Source organism: Sus scrofa, chromosome 13, assembly GCF_000003025.6.
Source record: "Sus scrofa isolate TJ Tabasco breed Duroc chromosome 13, Sscrofa11.1, whole genome shotgun sequence".
In the NCBI taxonomy this organism is placed as follows: Eukaryota; Metazoa; Chordata; class Mammalia; order Artiodactyla; family Suidae; genus Sus; species Sus scrofa.
This window is the reverse complement of record NC_010455.5, coordinates 69,898,221-69,919,036: the sequence shown is the minus strand read 5'-3', so window position 1 is coordinate 69,919,036 and position 20,816 is coordinate 69,898,221. Positions and strand designations below refer to the sequence as shown.

The 20,816-nt window shown below is 41.3% G+C and overlaps 1 protein-coding gene across 1 annotated transcript; it reads left to right on the top strand.

The window, feature by feature from the left end:
* On the top strand, positions 141–20,234 carry CCDC174 (uncharacterized LOC100689257). Its single transcript, NM_001244302.1, is given in 12 exon segments — positions 141–190; positions 3,969–4,073; positions 5,445–5,545; positions 9,027–9,085; positions 11,102–11,279; positions 14,611–14,706; positions 15,709–15,851; positions 16,308–16,402; positions 16,936–17,068; positions 18,704–18,766; positions 18,769–18,855; positions 19,925–20,234. Coding segments are annotated over 12 exon segments (1,401 nt in total). The 5' UTR covers positions 141–148; the 3' UTR covers positions 20,224–20,234.

The window sequence follows — 20,816 nt, the reverse complement described above, 5'->3', positions numbered from 1 at the left end:
TACCACGTTCTGACCTTCTCAAGATGGCACAAAAACGTAAACAGCGTCGCTATCTTAAAGACACTTCCGGTCGCTCTTGAAGCGGGTATTCGAGGCCTGCCGGGATACGTGAAGCGTTCGTTTTGGGCTGGGACACTCTAGGGCCATGATGGACCGGAGGAAAAAACCTTTGGACGTCACAGCGTCCTCGGTAAGTACGGGCTCCGCGTTCTCCTTGCCTCCGCCGGACAAGAATCTCGGCTAGCTTGCTTCTTCCCTCAGGGACGCAGGGTTAGTCTCCCCTCAGACGGGACCCCGGGCCTGGCTTTTCTTCTCAGACCGGACCCGGGCCTGGGCGTCTCCGTTCCAGTGTGCACCCGTGCCAGGCCGGCCCCTCAAGACACCAGCTTGAAACTGCCGTCTTTTCCGGGTTAGGAATGTTCCTGCCTCCGCTCTAGGACAGCCAGGCCTCCTTGCCAGCCTTGTCTCCGTTTCCGTTGGAGGGGACCCTTATCTGTACTCTCTGTCATCCTCCGTTTTGGTTCAGGGACCAGAATGGTCCCTCCAGGATGTCAGAGTGTGACTTACCTCCCTCCCAGTATCCCGTATGCCCCGCATCCCCGACCAGAAAGTAACCCGATATTCATACACCTGGAGGTGCGCGGCCTGGAGCTGTCAGGTCTAACAGGACAAAATCAGCTTTATTAAGTTAGTTAACTCCTGGGAAGAAAACCTGCTCTGAGTACTTGTTCCAGAGCCTGTTGTGCTGAACCCTCCCAACTGCTTTAGGAGGAAGGTGCGGGTAATATACCCTTTTTTTGTTCTGTTTTGTCTTTTTAGGGTCGCACCCGTGGCATGTGGAAATTCCCAGGCTAGGGGTGGAATTGGAGTTGTAGCTGCTGGCAGGCCTATGCCACAGCCACAGTCAACGCGGGATCCCTAACCCACTGAGCGGGCAGGAATCAAACCTGCTTCCTCATGGATATTAGTCGGGTTCGTTACCTCTGAGCCACGACAGGAACTCCCTATCTCCGGTTTTCTGGATGATGACATTGAGGCTCCGAAAGTGAAGGGGCCTGCTCCAGCTTACATTCAGAATTCTTCATGGTAGAACCAGGCTCAATCAGTCTGGTTTGCCGCGTCCATCGCTACAGGGAAATGGGGAATCCTGGAAGAGGGATGGTGCGGTATAACAAAACACACGAGACTCTTTTACATTAAGAAAGTGGGAGACCAGGAGGCACTCCTTTCCACGAAACAAAGGCCCTGGGTTTTAGCCCACTTTTATTAAGGAAGATGCCTTATGTAGATTAGTGGGCTGGAGCAAGCATAGGCAAAGACAAGGGTACCTCTTAGTGAATAATAAAGGAAATTATTCGCACTGGTGCATACCTCTAGGGCATAGTTCAGCTGCTTATTGAATAGCATAGTTGATGCATAATGTCTTTGTAGGAGACCCTGTACTTTAGAACTCTGTGTCAGCAGATATTTGCCTTGCGCAGAGTTGAGCTGTTCAGTGGTCTCCAACACTGGTTGACTCCAAAGCCGCTCTGTTCTCCATTATATCAGAGCAAATTGCCTAACCTTTGGTTTAATTTTGGATTTACTGCAGAAGGTTAGGATGTAAGGGCTCTGAAGGAAAACACTGAAGTGTCCCAAATACTTAAGCCCCTTTTCCTTGTCTAATAGAGAACATTGGTGCTGGCTATTATCTTTGAGGATTAGGAACCAAAGAGCTATACAGTTGAAGTTATCCTGACATGTTCGAATGAGCTATAATGATAATATGAATGCCACTTCGGAATTGACACTTTTCTGAACATCTTTCTTTTAAAATTTAAAAGTAGTTGGGAGTTCCCCTTGTGGTGCAGCAGAAATGAATCTGACTAGTAACCATGAAGTTGGGGGTTCGATCCCTGGCCTTGCTCGGTGGGTTAAGGATCTGGCATTGCCGTGAGCTGTGGTGTAGGTCGCAGATACAGCTCGGATCCTGCATTGCCGTGGCTATGGCGTAGGCCAGCAGCTATAGCTCTGATTTGACTCCTAGCCTGGGAACCTCTGTATTCTTTGGGTGCAGCCCTAAAAAGCAAAATAAATAAATTCAAAAGTAGTCCATAATACGAAAATGTGTGGCTAGATTAATCACAGTTAACCACAATTAGTTGATGTGGTTAAGAAGGTTTAGGAGAAAAGGCTTAAGTTTTAATTTTTTTTTTTTTTTTTTTTTTTTTTTTGTCTTTTTGCCATTTCTTGGGCCACTCCTGCGGCATATGGAGGTTCCCAGGATAGGGGTTGAATGGGAGCTGTAGCCACCGGCCTGCGCCAGAGCCACAGCAACGCAGAATCCGAGCCGTGTCTGCAACCTACACCATAGCTCACGGCAACGCCGAATCGTCAACCCACTGAGCAAGGGCAGGGACCGAACCCGCAACCTCATGGTTCTTAGTCGGATTCGTTAACCACTGTGCCACGACGGAAACTCCCTAAGCCTATTTTTAAAGTGATTTCTTCCAAAATAGAATTCCTTGAACTCATTTTCATTTCCCTTAAAAGTCAGTCTCTGGTGCTGGCTTTATAAGTATCCAATGTAGTTACTTTTATTATTTTTTTTCCTTGCTTTTTAGGGCCACACTTGCAGCATATGGAGGTTCCCAGGCTAGGGTATAATCAGAGCTGTAGCTGCCATCCTGCGCCACAGCCACAGCAACGCGGGATTTGAGCCGCGTCTGCGACCTACACCACAGCTCAAGGCAACACCAGATCCTTAACCCACTGAGTGAGACCAGGGATCGAACCCTCAACCTCATGGTTCCTAGTCAGATTCGTTTCCACTGCGCCACAACGGAAACTCCAATTTATAAATGCCCATGTGTATAAGTAGCTGTACTTGGATCCTTAAAAAGGAAATTATCAACATATTCTTTTTTGCAGAGTAGATAGTTGTTACTGACACAGCTGAAGGCCAGAGGAGTATTCGTCAACTCCTCTTTTCCCCTTGCCCTGGCCTTTACTGAACCCTGTTCAGCTAAACTTCCAGTTTTAAAAACATGCTGAAACATGGAGTTCCTGTCATGGCTCAGTGGTTAATGACTCCGACTAGGAACCACGAGGTTGCAGGTTCGAAACCTGGCCTTGTTCAGTGGGTTAAGGATCTGGCGTTGCCATGAGCTGTGGTGTAGGTTGCAGACATGGCTCAGCGTTGCTGTGGCTCTGGTGTAGGCCGGCATCTACAGCTCCGATTAGACGCCTGGCCTGGGAACCTCCATATGCTGCGGGTGCGGCCCTAGAAAAAAGGCAAAAAAAAAAAAAAACTGAAACAAAATTCACTCAGTCCGTTTTATTTCTAGCTCTTGAAATCTTGCCTGTCGTTTAAGACTCATTTCAAAGCCTTCTCCAATCACTCTGGACAGAAGAAAATACTCCCTTAACTTTTATGCTACTTAATTGCACTCTAAAGTCATTTATTACATCTGACTGGTATTATAAGTTGCCTTTCTTATTAGATTGTAGGCTCTTTGAGGCAGGAGTATGTCTAATTCTTGTTTGTATCCTACTTTTCAGTGTTAAGTTATGGGCATATACTGATGCTCAGATTGTTTCCTTATAGAAATGATAAATTGTTGTGATGTGTAAATGACATTACTACATGAAAAAGCCAAGTACACTGCCAGTTAGAGAGAAGGTGTTTAATGATGTTAGTTGAATCTGAATCTAAAAGATGCAGACTTCATTTACTTTATCACTCTTCCCTTGCCTAGAGGAAAGCCTTTGAATGTCAAAAGTTAAATATATTTCCAACAGAGCTGGAATGAAGTTATGACTTGTTTTTATTTTGTCCTAGATTCTACATTGAAGCATTTAATTTTATATACATCTTCGTCCATTTATAGGAGCTTGAAATCTTGCTTTGAGAATTATAAAAACTTGGAAATCCAGTCACTCACTAGAATTAATTAAATGTTTTTGTGTGCTTATTGGTTTTGTTCTAGTTGGTAGATCTTAAGGCCGAACTCTTCCGGAAACAAGAAGAATTCAAACAAGAAAAACTTCTAAAAGATGCTGGAGTTTTGGGGAAACCAAAAACAACTAATAAGGTAAAAATAAGATCTAATTATTTCCATTAATTAAAGACATAGGGGAATTATACTGTACTTTGGTTTTTTGAAAGTGTCCATGGTGTCTGCTACACATAAATCCCTGTCTTATATTTGAACATCTGCATGAAATATTTTCAGTGTAAAAGTAGAAATAAGTAAGATTTAAAAGCACATTATAATGGTCTAATTCCTTTATACTTCTTTTGAAATAGTGCCTGCTGTTAATAAGTGGTCACTTACATTCTCATGGAAGATATCTAATTTTATGGATTTTTATAAATCCAGAGATAAACAGATAATGAAGAAATGAAGAAAATATCAGAGTCTTTTTAAGATTGTAAATTTTGGAGTTCTCGTTGTGGCTCAGAGTTAATGAACCCTGCTGGTATCCATGAGGATTCAGGTTGAATCCCTGGCCTCTCTCAGCAGGTTAAGGATCCAGTGTTGCCGTGACCTGTGGTGTAGGTCACAAATGCAGCTCCGATCTGGTATGGCTGTGGCTGTGGCTGGCAGCTACAGCTCTGATTCAGCCCCTAGCCTGGGAACCTCCATTTGCTGTGGTGGAGGTGGGGGGCAAAGAAGTAACTGCAGTTGTATAAAGAAATTCTTTTTTTTTTTTTGTCTTTTTAGGCCCCCCACCCCCACAGCAAATGGAGGTTCCCAGGCTAGGGGTTGAATTGGAGCTACAGCTGCCAGCCACAGCCACGGCAAGGCAGGATCAGAGCCGCGTCTGTGACCCACACCACAGTTCATGGCAACCATGGCTCCTTAACTCACTGAGTAAGGCCAGGGATTGAACCTGTGTCCTCGTGGATGCTAGTCAGATTTGTTTCCACTGAGCCATGATGGGAATTCCCAAGAAATTCTTCATGTAATTTAGAGTTGTGTTTTGTTTTAGCTCCAGCTTTGCCATGTACAGTCTACTTACAAGATGTAGGTGGCTATTGGAGGTCTAGTTATTTCCATTAATTCTAAGATCTAATTATCTCTTTTTTTGGTTTTTTTAAATTCTAATGTACAAGTAGAGTTTTTTTGTTTTTTTTTAAAGGGCCGTATCCATGGCATATGGAAGTTCCTAAGCTAGGGGTCAAATTGGAGCTGTAGCTGCTGGCCTATATCACAGCCACAGCAACTTGGGATCTGAGCCGCGTCTGCAACCTACACCACAGTTCACAGCAACACTGGATCCTTAACCCACTGAGTAGGTTAAGCCAGTGATTGAACCTACATCCTCCTGGGTACTAGTCAGATTCATTTCCACTGAGCCATGACAGGAACTGCAAGTAGAGATTTTTTTACAGTCTATAAGTAATTGTCTACTTTTTTTACAAGTAGACAATTTTTTTATCTTTTAAAATTATTCTCCAGAAACCAAGTATTTGGAGCAAACAGAATGCAGGAGTTTCTAATCGAGCTGAGAAGGATGCTGAACAGAAGCTAGAAGAACAGAAGACTTTAGACAAAGCAAGGTAAAGTTCAGCTCTGATAAGTACAGTTGCCTTTGCAGCTATCCAAGCAAAGAAATGAAAGTTCAACTTTTACTCTTTTTGACTTAAAATTTTAATTTTTATCATCATTCTCATCAAATACTCTATAATTATAAAATACACTCTGAAAATAATATAGTTTGAGGACATATTTATAATCTTGTAAGAAGATAAGACATAGCCTCAGTTTAAAAGATGAAACAGCCCCACTTTGAGCCCCTGTTAGGCACTAAGGTTGTCAGCAAGTGTTTAAGAAGTGTCCTCATGGTGGTGTGGTTTGGGGCTACTAGGTACAATAACATTAGCATTTAGAACCTAAATTTCCCACCACCTTTTTAATATGAAAAACTTCAGAATATTTGAAGGAAGAGTACAGTGAACATTCTTATACTTTTCACCCAAGTTCTCCAATTAACATCTTTTTTTTTTTTTTTTTTTTTGTCTTTTTACCTTTTCTAGGGCCACTTCTGCAGCATATGGAGGTTCCCAGGCCAGGGGTCTAATCGGAGCTGTAGACACCGGCCTACACCAAAGCCACAGCAATGCAGGATCCGAGCCACGTCTGAGACCTACACCACAGCTCACAGCAACGCCGGATCCTTAACCCACTGAGTGAGGCCAGGGATCAAACCCCCAACCTCATGGTTCCTAGTCGGATTCGTTAACCACTGCGCCATGACGGGAACTCCTCCAATTAACATCTTTTAAAATTTATTTTTTCCCTCCCTCTCTCTCTCTCCACAGTGTGTGGAGCAACTTTGTTAAACATCATGATACTTTACCTCTAAGTATTTCAGCATATATCTTGTGAGAATAAGATGCAGGACATCATCCTGCATAACCACAGTTCTGCCATCCTACCCAAGAAATGTAACACTGATAAAATAGTATCATATGGTCCATTTTCAGATTTCACCCGGTATCCTAGTACAGGGACTCTGATCACTGCTGTGTCATGGCTTTGATCCCTGGCCTGGGAACTTTCACGTGTTGCAGGCATGGCCAAAAGAAAGAAAAAAAAAAAAAGCGAAAACAAAAAATAAACCTAAAGCAAGACATTTAATCCAAGATTCAAAGATTACACATTGCATTTAGTTGTCATATCTCTTTAGTCTCTTATAATCTAAAACAATTCCCTTGCCTTTTTGTTGTGTGTTAGGCTATTGATGTTTCATTAGTCCAGGCGAGTTGTTTCATTAGTGTCCCACAATCTTATTAGAGTCATGATAACTGTTTTTGGTAAGGATACTATCGAGGTGATGCTTTATCTTTCCCATTGAATAACATCAGGAGGTTCATAATGGCATTTTAAGTTATTATTGATGATAAGTTCGATCACTCCATTAAGGTAGGTCTGTTAAATTTTTTTCCACTGTAAAGATACTTTTTTATATTTGTAATTAATAATAATCTAAGGAGGGAAACTGAGACTGTGAATATCCTGTTTCCCAACATATTTTCATGAGACAATTTTGTTATCATTGATGTGTCTTGCCAGTTATTACACTGATGGTTTCAGAGTTAAGATTTTTCTAATTCTGTCATTTCATGCTTGATATTTTGCCATTCCGTTCATTAGCTGGCCTACTTCTGCAGAGAAGAGCTCTTTCCTTATTTGCAGTGTCACCCTGTATTTAGAATCCCAATTACATATGCCTCGAGCATGGCCAAGAATAAGAACAAACATAAACAGGCATAGACAGTTCCATGAGGCTGTAAGGCCTTAGAGAAGTTACTAACGTCACCAATGACTTTCATCTATGAAAACCAATGGCCATTTCTTTGTTATATCTTCCCTGATCTCCTGTCATAACTTTGAAACCATCAGTGTAATAATTGGGGGAAATCTGCTTTTATTTCTTCCCTTCACAGTCTGAAATCCTCTTTTTCGTTTATTATTGTCTTTCTCCCTGTCTGGAATGTAACCCCTGTGAAGCTGGGACTTTGTGCACTAAACAGAGGAGGCATGTAGTCAGTACTTGTGAATGAATGTGTAAAATGAAAGAGGAATCTTTCTGACTTGACAAAAAGGATATAGCAGATGGCATGCTTTACATGCCTTATCTAATTAATCTTCATTACAACCCCTAAGAGGCAGTGCTATCTTTCTCATCTATTACGATGTGGGAACTGAGGTATAAGAGAGGTTGTCACTTGTTCCAGAGCATGCAGCCGTGTGTCCAAGGGACTTTATTGCCTCAGGATACCATTAGAAATGAAATTTTCCATTATGATTGAATGTGATCCTTAACAAACAAAAGCTCAGATATAGGGTTAGGGTTAGGGTTGGGGCCCTTTACCATCAAGTATTTCTAGAATAAAAGAGTTGTCAGTTTTACCCACTAAAGAATAAAACACCAGAATTAAGCTGAACAAAATTAACATGCTATATTGAAATACCAGGGTTGATGTTTGTTTTTTATTAGCTATTTGTCATTAATAAATTACTCATGCTCCATGTAAAACAGACGTTGTCATATATCTAGTAGTCTTCTAAGAAGTTGGTCTCACAAAGGAACCTATCTACAAAACAGAAACAGATTCACAGACGGAGAACAAACTTGTGGTTGCTGAGGAGGAAGGGGTTGGAAGAGGGATGGAGTGGGAGGTTGGGATTAGCAAATGTAAGCTATTATATATAGAGAGTGGATAAACAACAAGGTCTACCATATAGCACAGGGAACTGTATTCAGTGTTCTATGATAAACCATAATGGAAAAGAATACTAATGAATATATATATATATATATATATATATATATATATATACATACACACACACATATATACATTTTTGTGATTCAGTTATATATATATATATATATGTGTGTGTGTGTATATATATAAAATTCCTGGTTGACCTATGTGATAGTTTTATATGTATATATATATATATATATAAAACTGAATCACTTTGCTATACAGCAGAAATTAACACAACATTGTAAATCAACCATACTTCAGTAAAAGCAAAAAAAAGAAAAAAAGCTGGTTTCTAGCTTCCTTAGAGAGGCCTAATAAGCCATGGAAGACCAGGGACCCTTCTAAAAACAGTAATGCAGAGTTTACATGGAATTTGGTGATTTAGAAGGTTGCAAATAGAAAATGTTTTTTGTTTAGATAGGTCTTTTTTGGGCATTTAAGTTGCATTTAAATTAAATTGGAATCTGAATTCATTCATTTATTCATTCATCCACTACTGATTGAGCAGGTATTGTTTTGGGCACTGGCGTATAGTCATGAATAAGAGAAATAGGGGCCAGGCTCTCATGCAGCTTACTTTTAGTTGGCAGAGCAAATGTGGCTGAGTCTGAGAGTCCCCTCAGCTCTAGTTATGCCACCTCATCATAAGTCCGGGCCCCTTGGGAAGATTGCTGCAGTAAGGCTGAGGGTGGGACAGCCTTACCAGGAGTGGCAGTGATAAGACCATTTCTAATATCTGTTGTTTTTTTTTTCCTCCTAGGGAGAAATTAGAAGAAAAAGCCAAATTATATGAAAAAATGACTAAAGGAGACTTTATAGGTAAATATAATTATTTATTTACATATCCTTATTTTCTGTAATTCATACAGCTCTGTGGTATTTTTATTATTTATTAAGATAATTGTAAGAATAGGGAGCAGTTTAAGAAGTAAAACTGATTATTTTCTGCATCAGAACAGAGACAAAATTAGCAATAATTTTTGATTGTCCCATTGGTGCTGGGCCACATATTAGGTACTATGAAGGGACAAGCCAGAACAGTGTAAGCAGAACTCTCTGCCTCTACCCTTATGGGAGGCTATCATCAGTGGAGGAAAATCACACAGAACAAAACAAATTTAGGAAACCAGGTCTAATTGGACCACAATTACAGTTATTGCTATGATAAAAAAAAATGGGGAGGAATTATGGTTATGTCAGGGCACTGGAGTTGTTTCCTTTTCCCTTGTTTTTCTCCATTTTTTTTTTTTTTCTGTAATGTGCTTATAAAATAATAAAAAGATCCCCCTTTCCTCATTCCTGCCCCAGAACAAGAAAACCCAGCCTATGGTTAGACAATAGTAGAAGAGATTTTATAAGGCAATGCATATTTTATTGCCTTTAAAAAACTTGCATATATAGAAGTCTTTAAGGAAAAGGTGGCCCTGATTGGGGTTTTAAAGGCTTTGGAGAGCTAGAGAGAGTGGTTCTGCAGGGGGAGAATGGGAAGAACAGATCAGAAGGAGGAGAGAGCCAGAGCTGGCAGGGCCAATTAGTGGGGCTTGGCCCAGGATCAAGGAAGGTGGGCAGTGGGGCATCAGGAGAACAGTGAGGCTGGACCCTGATCATGGGCTTCCCACACAGTGGAGGCTTGGTCCCTGTGTGGTGGGGAGCCCAGCATGCTCTCAAAGCCAAGGCCTATGAGCAAGGCTTGCTTTCCTCCTGAAGAAGTGACAGGGTGTCCATCAGCCAGGAGACCTCACTGTTACGTGGTGGTCTTGTAACTCAGGTCAGGGAGAGTGCATTTCTTTCCCGTTTATGTATTTTGTGATCCTTTTTTTTTTTTTTTTTTAAAGTTTTTTCATTTGATTCAAACTTTACGTATATTGTTAATGAAGACATCAAGTCCAAAGAAGTGTGCCTGTGGACATGGAGATATGGTTCTCTCCCAAAGCGGTAGACCCACTTACACTAGGCATATTGGACCAGCATGTTTGGGCGCATGAAGTTTTGAAACCTCAGCTATTCTTTACTGCACGTGGGACAACACCTGCCCCTGGTAGTGGGAAACCTAATATCTATTCCTTAGAGTTTAAATCCAGCAGAGTTCAACTTCATGTGAATACTTCTCCTATCCTAGGTTAAAGTCCTAGATTGCTAGAGTTCCCACTGTGGCACAGTGGGTTAAGGATCTGGTCTTGTCTCTGGGGTGGCACGTTTTCGAAGGTACAGCTGAAAAAGAAAAAATAAATAAAGCCATGGATTGCTACTCAACTTTGGGTGTAAGTTTTAGCTCATGTAGATCATAAGCTGTGCGGGCAGGTAGCACCTTACATATCTCTGTATGTCCTGCAGATCTTGGCACCATGCCTTGCCTGAAAGTGGTGTTCATTGTGTTGACAAGAATTCAGAGGAGTTCTTTTACCTAATATTATAACTCTTAAAACACTTGCCGTACCACAGCAATATAATTAGGGTTGTGGGATATGGCCCACATGGCTAGAGCGATGTATTACCAATAGCCACAAAGTTTTATTGTTCTGGGCTGATGACATGAGAAATCTAGTTCTGCTTCTGTATTATGTAATTAGCTATATGAACCTTCTGAAATCAAACAGATTTGTTATTGACAAGGCAGCAGAAAACTTGAGGCTTTTAAAAGATTTTTTACATGGTATATGTGTCCAGTGGCCTCTCTCTCTTCCCTGCCAGGTCCCAGGGTGGCTCTGTGTCTTTGTGAGCAGTTGGGGGCAGCGATGTAGCTGCTCAGTGATGGATATAACTGCTTCATATCTCTTCCACGTGTGTTCTTTTTCTTTGATGTCAAGAATCTGAAAATTGGTTTCTCTATCCTAGATGAAGAAGTGGAGGATATGTACCTTGTGGATTTCACGCAGAAGATCATAGACAGACACAAAGAAATGGAGACAGTTGGTGCCAATAGAGATTCTAGAAGGACAGGAAAAAGAGATGATGATGAAGAAATCCTTTCTGAAAAAGATATCCCTCCTCCCCAGGACCCCAGTGAAGAGTGGTCGGTGACTTTATGCCATTTGGTTGTATTAATATTGTCAGACTTGTATTTACTTTTTCAGAGTCATGTTGTTTGGTTGTTCTCAAGGCATTTCTATTTTTCCTCAGTTTTCTTTTTTTTTTTTTTTTTTTTTTTGAGACTCTACCTTAAGTAGGATTGGATTTATAGATGTAGAAGTAGTAGCTCCAATGAAGAAATAATTATAAAGACTGAGCCCCTGGAGTTCCCTGGTGGCCTAGCAGGTTAAGGATCCGGTGTCACTACTGTGCCTTAAGGTTGCTGTTGTGGCTTGGCCTGGGTTTGATACCTGACCTGTGAACTTTTGTTATGCCAGGGGTGCAGCCAAAAAAAAAAAGGACTGAGCTTCTGCCATGTGCCAGAAGCAGAGGCATTAATATGTTGTGAAAGAGGTGTTTAGGCAGAAGGATGTTCCTTTGTTACCCATACTGCTTCCTGACCCGTGTCTGTATCCAGGCACTGTGGAGCATCACCATGCAGGTAGCGTGATCTGTTTCCAGTGAAAAGAGGCTGGCAGAGCTGACCCAGTGAGCTTTACTCTGGCTGTGCAGTCTAGGCCTCATGGACCGTGTTCAGGACAACACTGGATCCACCTTTCTCTGGTGATGCAGTCCTGATCCAGTTCCTCCCCTTTCTAAGCTTCAGTTTCCTTACCTGTAGAACAGGGACAGCAATGCCTGGTTCCTGTGATGTTGACCTTCAACCCTTTTAAGAGTATTCTAGGATTCCTAGGAAACTGCTGTCTGTGGAGTATAAGCAGGCATTTAGTTTCCCTACCATTCACCTACATGAAGGCAAAATTCAGAATAATTTCAATAATAAAGATTTACAATGTTAGTCTTTTCCTTACAAAGAGACCAGAATGAAAATTCTATTATGAATTTCTTTACCTGAAAACTTGTCTAGGAACTCGTTCAGAAGGGCTTAAAGTTGCATGGAAATGCAGAGCGGCTGAGCCTTGGGAGTAACCCTGCCTGTTCTGCTGGTGCAGAGCCCACCCACCCCCCTTCAGGGCTCAAATGTCCTCATCATGGGGCCGTTTGTTAGGACCTGCCCAGGATTGTTGGCAGTAGTTGTTGACCTTCTGTCAGCTGTTAGCTCTGTGGGCAGGAGTCACTTATGAGTGAAGAGAGCAGTCTTCCCTGCTAGGGAATGCAGAGAACTCTCAGCTTCATGCTGCTGGGGGGCTTCTTACCTGCCTCCTGAAACACTTACATTTGGGTTGGGCTAAGTGGCTGCATGCTCACTCTAGCAGCCAGAAGAGGAGCACGTGCAATGTGGTCTCTTCCATCTATGCTTCTCTTCATCATTTCTAGTTTGAGTGGTTTCTCCTTTCTCTGAACTCTAATAGCACTTCCTGCTCCTTTGGGTCTTACCTTTTATTTATTAATGACATGTAAATCCTTATTATCAGATGAAGATTGAAGCAAACTTTTGGTATTCTTAAATATCCTGCCTGCTGTTTGTTAGGAGCATTTCATGGGCAAGTGCCTTAGCCCTTAGCTCCTCCCCCCACCGCCGCCCTGTGAAGAAGGAGTAACTTTGAGCTCTCCTCTGTCACTCTTGGGTGCCTCGGGTCATTGTGTTGATGATCACATGGCACAGTTGGCCGTTGCCAGCTACTGTTCTGCCACTTCAGTTTTGATGGGATCCGTGTATTTTGGAGGCCTTCTCTGGAACAGAATAGCCTATGATTGCTTTTTCTAGCAGAAATCTCATCTCTTTGAAAGGTTTAATGTGTTTTTTATTCTCTTATTAATGCCTATATGCTTGCAACCAATTTGTTAGTGATTTGAAAAGTTTGGAGGGCAATCGAAGGTGTCACATGCCACCATATGGTGAAGGAAGATGCTGTGCAAGCAGTTCTCACACTTTTTTTTTTGTTGTTTTTTAGATTAAGTTCCAGAATCGTAACCGCTAGTAAAATCCTTTTGGTAGTTAAGTTCCAGGTGGTAGAAAAATCGTTCCATAAAAATACTGTAAATAATTACTCAGACCATCTGGCTAGATGGTTTTCATTCTCCATTCATTGAAGGGAAAAAAAAGGAAGAAAAGAAAGAAACTGCTTTCTGCAGTTGGAGATTTTATTTACTTATAATCAGCTTTAGGACTGTAGTTATGGATTCCCAAACATTCAGATTTTAAGTGATGGGCTGACAATTGGAAATAGCCTTTGTGAGAGGAAAGAAAAGACTAACGGAAGCACAGCTACATGCATAGGAATCTGACTTTGAGTTGGTCCAGCAGCAGTGCTGGCCCTTCTGTGTTTTTAGTCCCATGCCAAAGGCTATATGGGTGATTTCCCTGCTGGTAATTTAAAAAATTTAAAATCTGTTGCATCATAATGCAAAGGAAATGTTTTCCTTGAAAACCTGCCCTTATTTCCTTTTGAGGGAGTCTGAGTATTTCATTGGCCTTGCTGGCTTCCTGGCTTCCCTGCCTAGACAAAGGTGCTTTGGGCAGACGAGGAGATAGCACAGACTGGCCTGCTGTTGAGGCTCTTTTGTGATACAAAATGTGTGTTGCTTGGCTTCATCCTAGTTAAAAAGAGTCCCTAAAATACATATTAAGACATTGCTAATTCATTGGGAAGAATTGTACCAATTAGAAGGAATAAAAGGTCAAATTTGGGAAGACTATGAAGAAGTGAGCAAATTGAGAATGTGGTACAGAGCAAAGTTGTTATAATGCTGATAAAGTAATTGGGTTTGTTTAAACCAGATTAAAGTAAGTTCTGAGATGTTGCAGTGAAAGTCTGTGTGGGCTCTTTATCTTTGAAATCAGAGATGTACATGATCAGTCATTTTCTACAGTTTCTAAAACTAAGATTAAATAAAAGGTACAATGAGGAGTTCCGATTGTGGCTCAGCGGGTTAAAACCATGACTAATATGCTTGAGGATGCGGGTTTGATCCTGGACCTCACTAAGTGGGTTAAAGGGTCTGGCATTGCTGCAAGCTGCCGGGTAGGTTGAAGATGCAGCTCGGATCTTGCATTGCTGTGGCTGTGGGCTTATGCCGGTGACTGTAGCTCTGATTCAGCCCCTGACCTGGGAACCTCCATATGCCATGGGTTCAGCCCTAACAAGAAAAAACAAAAAACAAAAGAAACAAAACACAGGCACAATGAGCTGATTGTGTGACACCTTTTAACTCTGAAAATCATGTTCTTACCAATGGTAGTGTTTTCTCAGGTTGAGGGTTTTTCTTAGCATTAAAGCCTACATTACTTCTTATCGTGTACCAGCTCCCTGACTTAGAGAACCGTATGTCATGTCCAAAGCCTTCCTCACACCTTTTCACTTTTATTTCAGGGTGGATTATGTGGATTCTTTAGGGCGATCACGGCGCTGTATGAAAAAGGATTTGCCAGATCTGTTGGAGATGGATAAAAACCTTCAGGGGAGGCTGTAAGTATGTGACATGCAAAGTTTTGCCCAGGGGAGAAATGTGTAGACACAGAGACTGTTTTTTGGGCAAGGCTTTTAGTTAATTATCCTTGGTGCTTTGGTAAGGAGGTCTTTTTTGAGTGTGTAAGAGTATTTGCAGATGCGCTTTTTTGTGATTAGTGTACACACATAGTCCATACTCAGGGAACAGCCTGAATGGTTGATTCTCCATATTGTGGAGCTACTACAAGGGATGAGTTGGAGCATACCTATTGACTTGGAAGGATGTCTGCTTACAGAGTAACAAATAGAGAATGAGCCCACAACACAAACCACTGTGGTGAAAGTGTTTAAGGCTATGCCCTTGGTTATCCCACAGCAGGTGGGGGCAGGGAGGGAATTAACTTTATTAACTTTTCTTTATACATCTTTGCATTCTGAAGTAAGGGCTTATGGCTGGAATTTTTTCTTTGGGGCTTAATACACACCTAAGAGGTGATTTGCTAAAATATTCCAAGAAACCAAATTCTCCTCACCCAGGATAGCTTTTGTGTGGAAAGTGTTGAGAAAAGGTCCCCCTTGTCTGAGTCCTCCACATTCTGGTAGGCCTGGGTTCAGCACAGGGAAGGAGGTGCAGAAGCAAAGCTCTGAGCTGTCTGACAGGACAGGAGGCACTGCCTGGGCACTGCTTCCTTGGCTCCGCCCTAGAGACCATCCAAAGGATGCCCTGAGTTCCTCCTACGTGCCTCAACTGCTGCCCTCCATTCAGCCCAAGGCCAGGGTGGGAAGGACGTGATTCATCTGAGTGCTGAGGCAAGTTCCTTTATGGTAATGTAATAAGTCAGCTGCTCAATTTAAGAAAGGTGAAAATGGTTTTTGCAATCTCCCAGTGGTATTGTGGGTCAGAAACCTCTGTAAGGAACTGCTCTTCAAACAATTACTCATCCATGTTCCTGCTGCCTAAGCTGAAGTGTTGCTGTGTCACAGCTCTTACCTCAGGTGTTTTTTGCTCTGTTCTCCTAGTTTTGTTAGTCCTGCAAATGAAAAAACTTTACTATCTGAAGATATGAGAAAAGAACTCCAGCGCCAGCAATGGGAAGAAGAAGAGAGAGAGGCATTGAGAAGGCCAATGGGGCCCGTACATTATGAAGACATTCGTGAAAATGGTATAGTCCTCTGGCAGCTTTTTAGTTCTTTTTTTTTAAAATCTTGAACGAATGGCAAGCATAAAGGGATGTATTCATAAAGCAGCAGCTTTCATGTAAAAATAAAAGACTTTTCTTTTGGAATTGAAAATACCCCTTTGTTTAGTTCAGAGCCTAAAAAGTACTCATATTGGGAGCACCTTCCTAACAGAGGGTCTGTTAATCCAGGAATTTGATCCCCAAGAGATATGAAGAACAGTCTAAAACTGAAAAATTAATGAATATTTGTTATGTTTTACCACTTGACAAACAAGAGGAAAACAGCTTTTTTTTTTTTTTTTTTTTTTTTAAAGCTGTTCTGTAAAAAACAACAACAAACTTGTGTCAGATATCACTGTGTTCCTTTTTGCTTTTGGCCTAAGTCTAATTCACTGATGAGGGAAACTTAATCTTTTGGATAATTTTGACTAATTTCAGAGGCCCGGCAACTTGGTGTTGGATACTTTGCATTTGCCCGAGATAAAGAGTTGAGAAACAAGCAGATGAAAACTTTAGAAATGCTGCGTGAACAGGTATAAATTAAACTTAAAGTTGACATTAACGATTTGAGCAGTTTGGTTTCTTGTTGGACTATAATGCCTAAAATCTAGTAAATTAGTTAGAAATTTATATTGCTATTCAGAATGCAATTATAGGCTTCATAAAAGTAATTGCCGTATTATTTTGGTGTTTCAAGCTTTGTAGTTCTTCAGAAGTAACCTGTATAATTTGGTGTTTTAAATTCTGTTTAAAAATGGCACTTTTGGAGCAGCCTGGGTGAGGAAAATAGAGTTATTAAAGAGATTAAAGAGTACAACAGAATTGGTTGGTTCTCTTGAACGTTAAGCCTTCCAGGATGCTTTGTGAACTCTTAGTAAACTTCAGAAAACCTCAGAGGTTGTGTAAGAGGACTTAACGGGTCTTCACTTTGAAGATCTCATGGATGGCGGCTTAGAGGTGGCATGAAAATCATTCAGTCTATTTTTAGAATAAATTAATTATTTCATCCTTTTAAACAAATATTTTGAATATGGCTAATAACATTCTCATTTTCTCTTCTGTTCAGACAACAGATCAGAGAACAAAACGAGAAAACATAAAGGAAAAGCGAAAGGCTATGTTAGAAGCGAGGCTTGCCAAACTCCGACAAAAAAAGATGAAAAAATCAAAAGAAGATGGAGCAGAGGAAGAAAATACAGGTAAATCATGGCTCATGTTTTTAAACCTCAAAAGGAAAAATTTTAGTTCCGTTGATGGCTTAATAATAGGACTGGCAATATGATAATCATCCATCTAGCTTATTCTCTAAGCAAGTAGGGCATATCAGAGGTATTCCCGGGAGCAGTTTTTATAACCATAGTGGGCTTTAGTTACACTCCAAAGAATGCTTTAGGCTGTATACAAGGGTAAACAGTATACTGTGTCACTTCTTAGAACAGCACGGTTTATAACTGAGACTTATTTGGAGGTAAGATATCTAAGTAGAATACTTAAAAGATATTTTAAGATAAAATTTAGTTGTGCACATACATGTTTTAGGCCTGTTTTCTTTTGCAGTAGCTATAGTTTTGTTATTATATTTTAAAGAAGAAATACATCCACAATGTCAGATAATAAAAAAAAAAAAGAATTCGCACTCATGGGTATAGATAGCTTACCAAAGGACTGTTAAAATGCTTGGGAACACTGTTAAGTACTGTGGTCCAACTCACTCACTGGGTGAGTTATGCTAGTCTGGGCTAAAGTGCCCAGACACAGAGACTAGACTGACTCAAACAAAGGGGACTTCTGCTTCTTTAGTTTGACACTTCAGAGCTGGTGGGCATCCAGGGCTCTGCCCTGGATGGTCCCTAAAGGCTTGCCCCCACCTATACAATCACTAGCTCCTCAGTCCTGTTTGTGATCCAGCCCCGGGGGAAGAAGAGGGTGAGGAACCAGCTTCCGTTTTAGGAACGTGAGTTGGAATCACACACAGCCACATGTTTACATCCCAGTGGCCAGAACGTAGTCCACGGGCCACCCCCAGCTACAGGGGAGGTTAGGAAATGGCCTCTTGAGCGAGGTGCTGCTTACCCAGCTGTAGCTGGGGGTCATTCTAGTCCCAAAAGGAGGAAGGGGGTGTGCTGTTAAGGACGTACAAAAGCCTGTGCTAAGCCATGGGCCGTTTTCTAATTCTGTACCTACTTCAGTTTAGCTTTGAAAGGAGGTCAGAAACACTTAGGAGTTGGAAACTCATCTGTTTAGTTTTGAATAAATGCTCTCTCCCTGTGGCAGGTTAAGCTCTGCATGTTGTTTCTCTGTTTTTGCTCTGCTCCCAAACATGTTATTTCCACAAAAAGTGCCACCACAGTGTTTTTTAAAAATCTATTCTTTTAAAATATGATCAAAATGGAATAGACTTCAGCCCTGGCCAGGCTGCAGCTCTTCATCACCCTAAGTTTATCTCTGCTTTGTCTGAGACTCTTACTATAGTTGAGTAATTGGAGGGAGTTTGGTCTTTCAATTACTAGTCAGGGGAAGTGGAGGAATAGTGGGAAACACAGAGACTTTGAAATCCATCCAGCCTGGGTTTGCATCCTGGCTTTTGTCCCTTTCTAACTGTGTAGCATTTCTGAACTGAGTTTTCCTTACCTTTAAAATGAGAATACCAGTACTAACTTTATTAGGATTGTTACAGAGTTAAATAAACTGTTGCATACAGAGTACTTATTTCACTCCCCAGAACATGATAGGTGCTCAATAAATACTGGTTATTGTGTTAACTCTTAGGATTAATTTTTGAAAATAATTTTAAGCTTTGTTATAATGAAGTCTTACTCTCTTGCCAAAAATAGATGGAGGTGTCATTGGGCCTTTGCCACCAGAATCAGAGGTCATGGCGACTCCTTGTACAGCTGCCAGAGTAGCAAAGTAGAAGTCATCGTTCAAGAGAGGAAGGATACCAGGCCTGGGGTGCCGCACATCCGGGAGTGGGACAGGGGGAAAGGTAAGGGCAATGGTTCTCCTGAGAAGTGCAGTTTTGGTGAGTCCTAGTGGTCCTTGGAAGCTTAAGGAATTCTCCAGATCCTGAACTAATTTCTTCTCAATACCCAGGCACTAGCTGTTTGTAGACTGGAGCACCAGAAAGTATGATTATAAAAAACCAAGGTCTACAAGGCATCATGCCTACTGGATTGGGCTTTTTTTTAAGAAGCACTTGAGGGAAGGTTTCTGAAGTCGGTGCTGTCCCCATATGGTTTTACAGCTTTGGGATGATATTTCTTAGGAACCACTTTTAAACATCTTATGAAGGGTTGGTATTTTAATATACTCTGTGTTTTTTAGCAGTCTCTTTTATGTTCAGTTGAAAACAGTCTGTGTCCCAGTGTGTTAATCTGGATTCATATATGATTCCATTGGGTTATACAAAATTTTCTGTACATTTGTTCTGTAAATACACCATGGTGCCCACAGCAGCCTTTCTTTGGGAGTAGACTATGGTTTATGCCTTTTTGAGAAAAGTCATCTCAGTAGCACATTAGCTCATATTGTTGGAGCTAATGAGATCCATGACAAAAGTAAAAGATGCAGATGGGTAAGTAAGTGCCTTTGGTTATTAGTGCCACTGTTACAAATAGTGGTAAAATACTAAGGTAGATTTGGATAGGTGGCCTTTGTGCCCTCTAAAACTCAATAAAGGACAAAATTTGTGTTTTGGTGTGAAGTACACATAACATCATGTCAAACAAATTATCTGAGTGCTTAATTTTTCAATATTTCTCCCTCAGATACAATTTCAGTACTTTTTGGCATTGTCTCCAGAGCCTATCAGCCTTCTTTCTCCGGAAAGCCTTCCTTGAACCTTTCTCCATCAGGAAGTTCTTACCCCATTTTCTTAAACCTGGTTCCTTATACTTTTGTAGGTATTTTGTATTTAGAGTTTTGTTATTGCTGTCCTTGTTCTCCAGAAAATTTAAGGTGCCCTTAATATTTTTATTACAATAAAAAGTAGTAACAGTAAACATTCAACTGATTCAATAATCACTTCTAATAATTCACTTTCTTGTTTTTACTAGATTTTTCCTTTGGGTACTGGTCGAAGAGGCAGTCAGATCTCCGGTCTGAGAGAGACCCTGAGTTTGCTCCCCCATCGGATTACTTTGTGGGTCAGAAGAGAACTGGTTCTCTGAGTAGCCAGACATGGAACAGACCTGCACCTGCGCAGAGTGACCCAGTGCTGCACTCTGGCCAGAGCCAGGACCCCGCCTCTTCACACTCATCATCCACTCCTTCCCCCAGTGGCCCACCACAAGCCCCGATGGTTACTTTTGAAACTCTGGATGATATGATATCGTATTATAAACAAGTGACATGAATTTAAGAACATTGTAACTTGAGTCTGTACTGCTGATGGTACCTTCCTCTCCCAGAGCAGGGAAAATAACTTATAAGACCCAGACTTCAGGGTGTATTTGGCAGCATGGAAGAAAGTGGTACTGTGGCAACTCTGGCTACTGTTCATTTCTTTCTAATTGGTATGCACATGTGTTTCTCTGGATTTACGTGTGAGCTGAGATAGAGTAGGAATATTCTGAATATTTGATACTAAGGAGTTTCCTATCCTCTTCATACCCACTCTCATGACCTACTCAGATTTAAGGGCTCCATTTCTTTCTTTTTGCCAGAATCAGTTTGCAGATGTCTTTGTTCTAGGCATTCAGCTTCCAGATCAGTTGATGGAAGAATTCTTGCCTGTCAGATGGTGGCAGATGAGGGGACACTGGGAAGCAGGGGAACTCGGAAGCTGGTGAATTAAGCCATGACATTTGAAATGATAAGGAAGACCAGGGAGGAGAACTTCACAATTTTGAAAGGTAGACGTTAAAGTCACTTGTTTTTGTTGTCACCCCTTCCTGAGTGGCGATTATCATAGCCATGCATAGTGTGCGTTAAGTAAGTGTATATTGA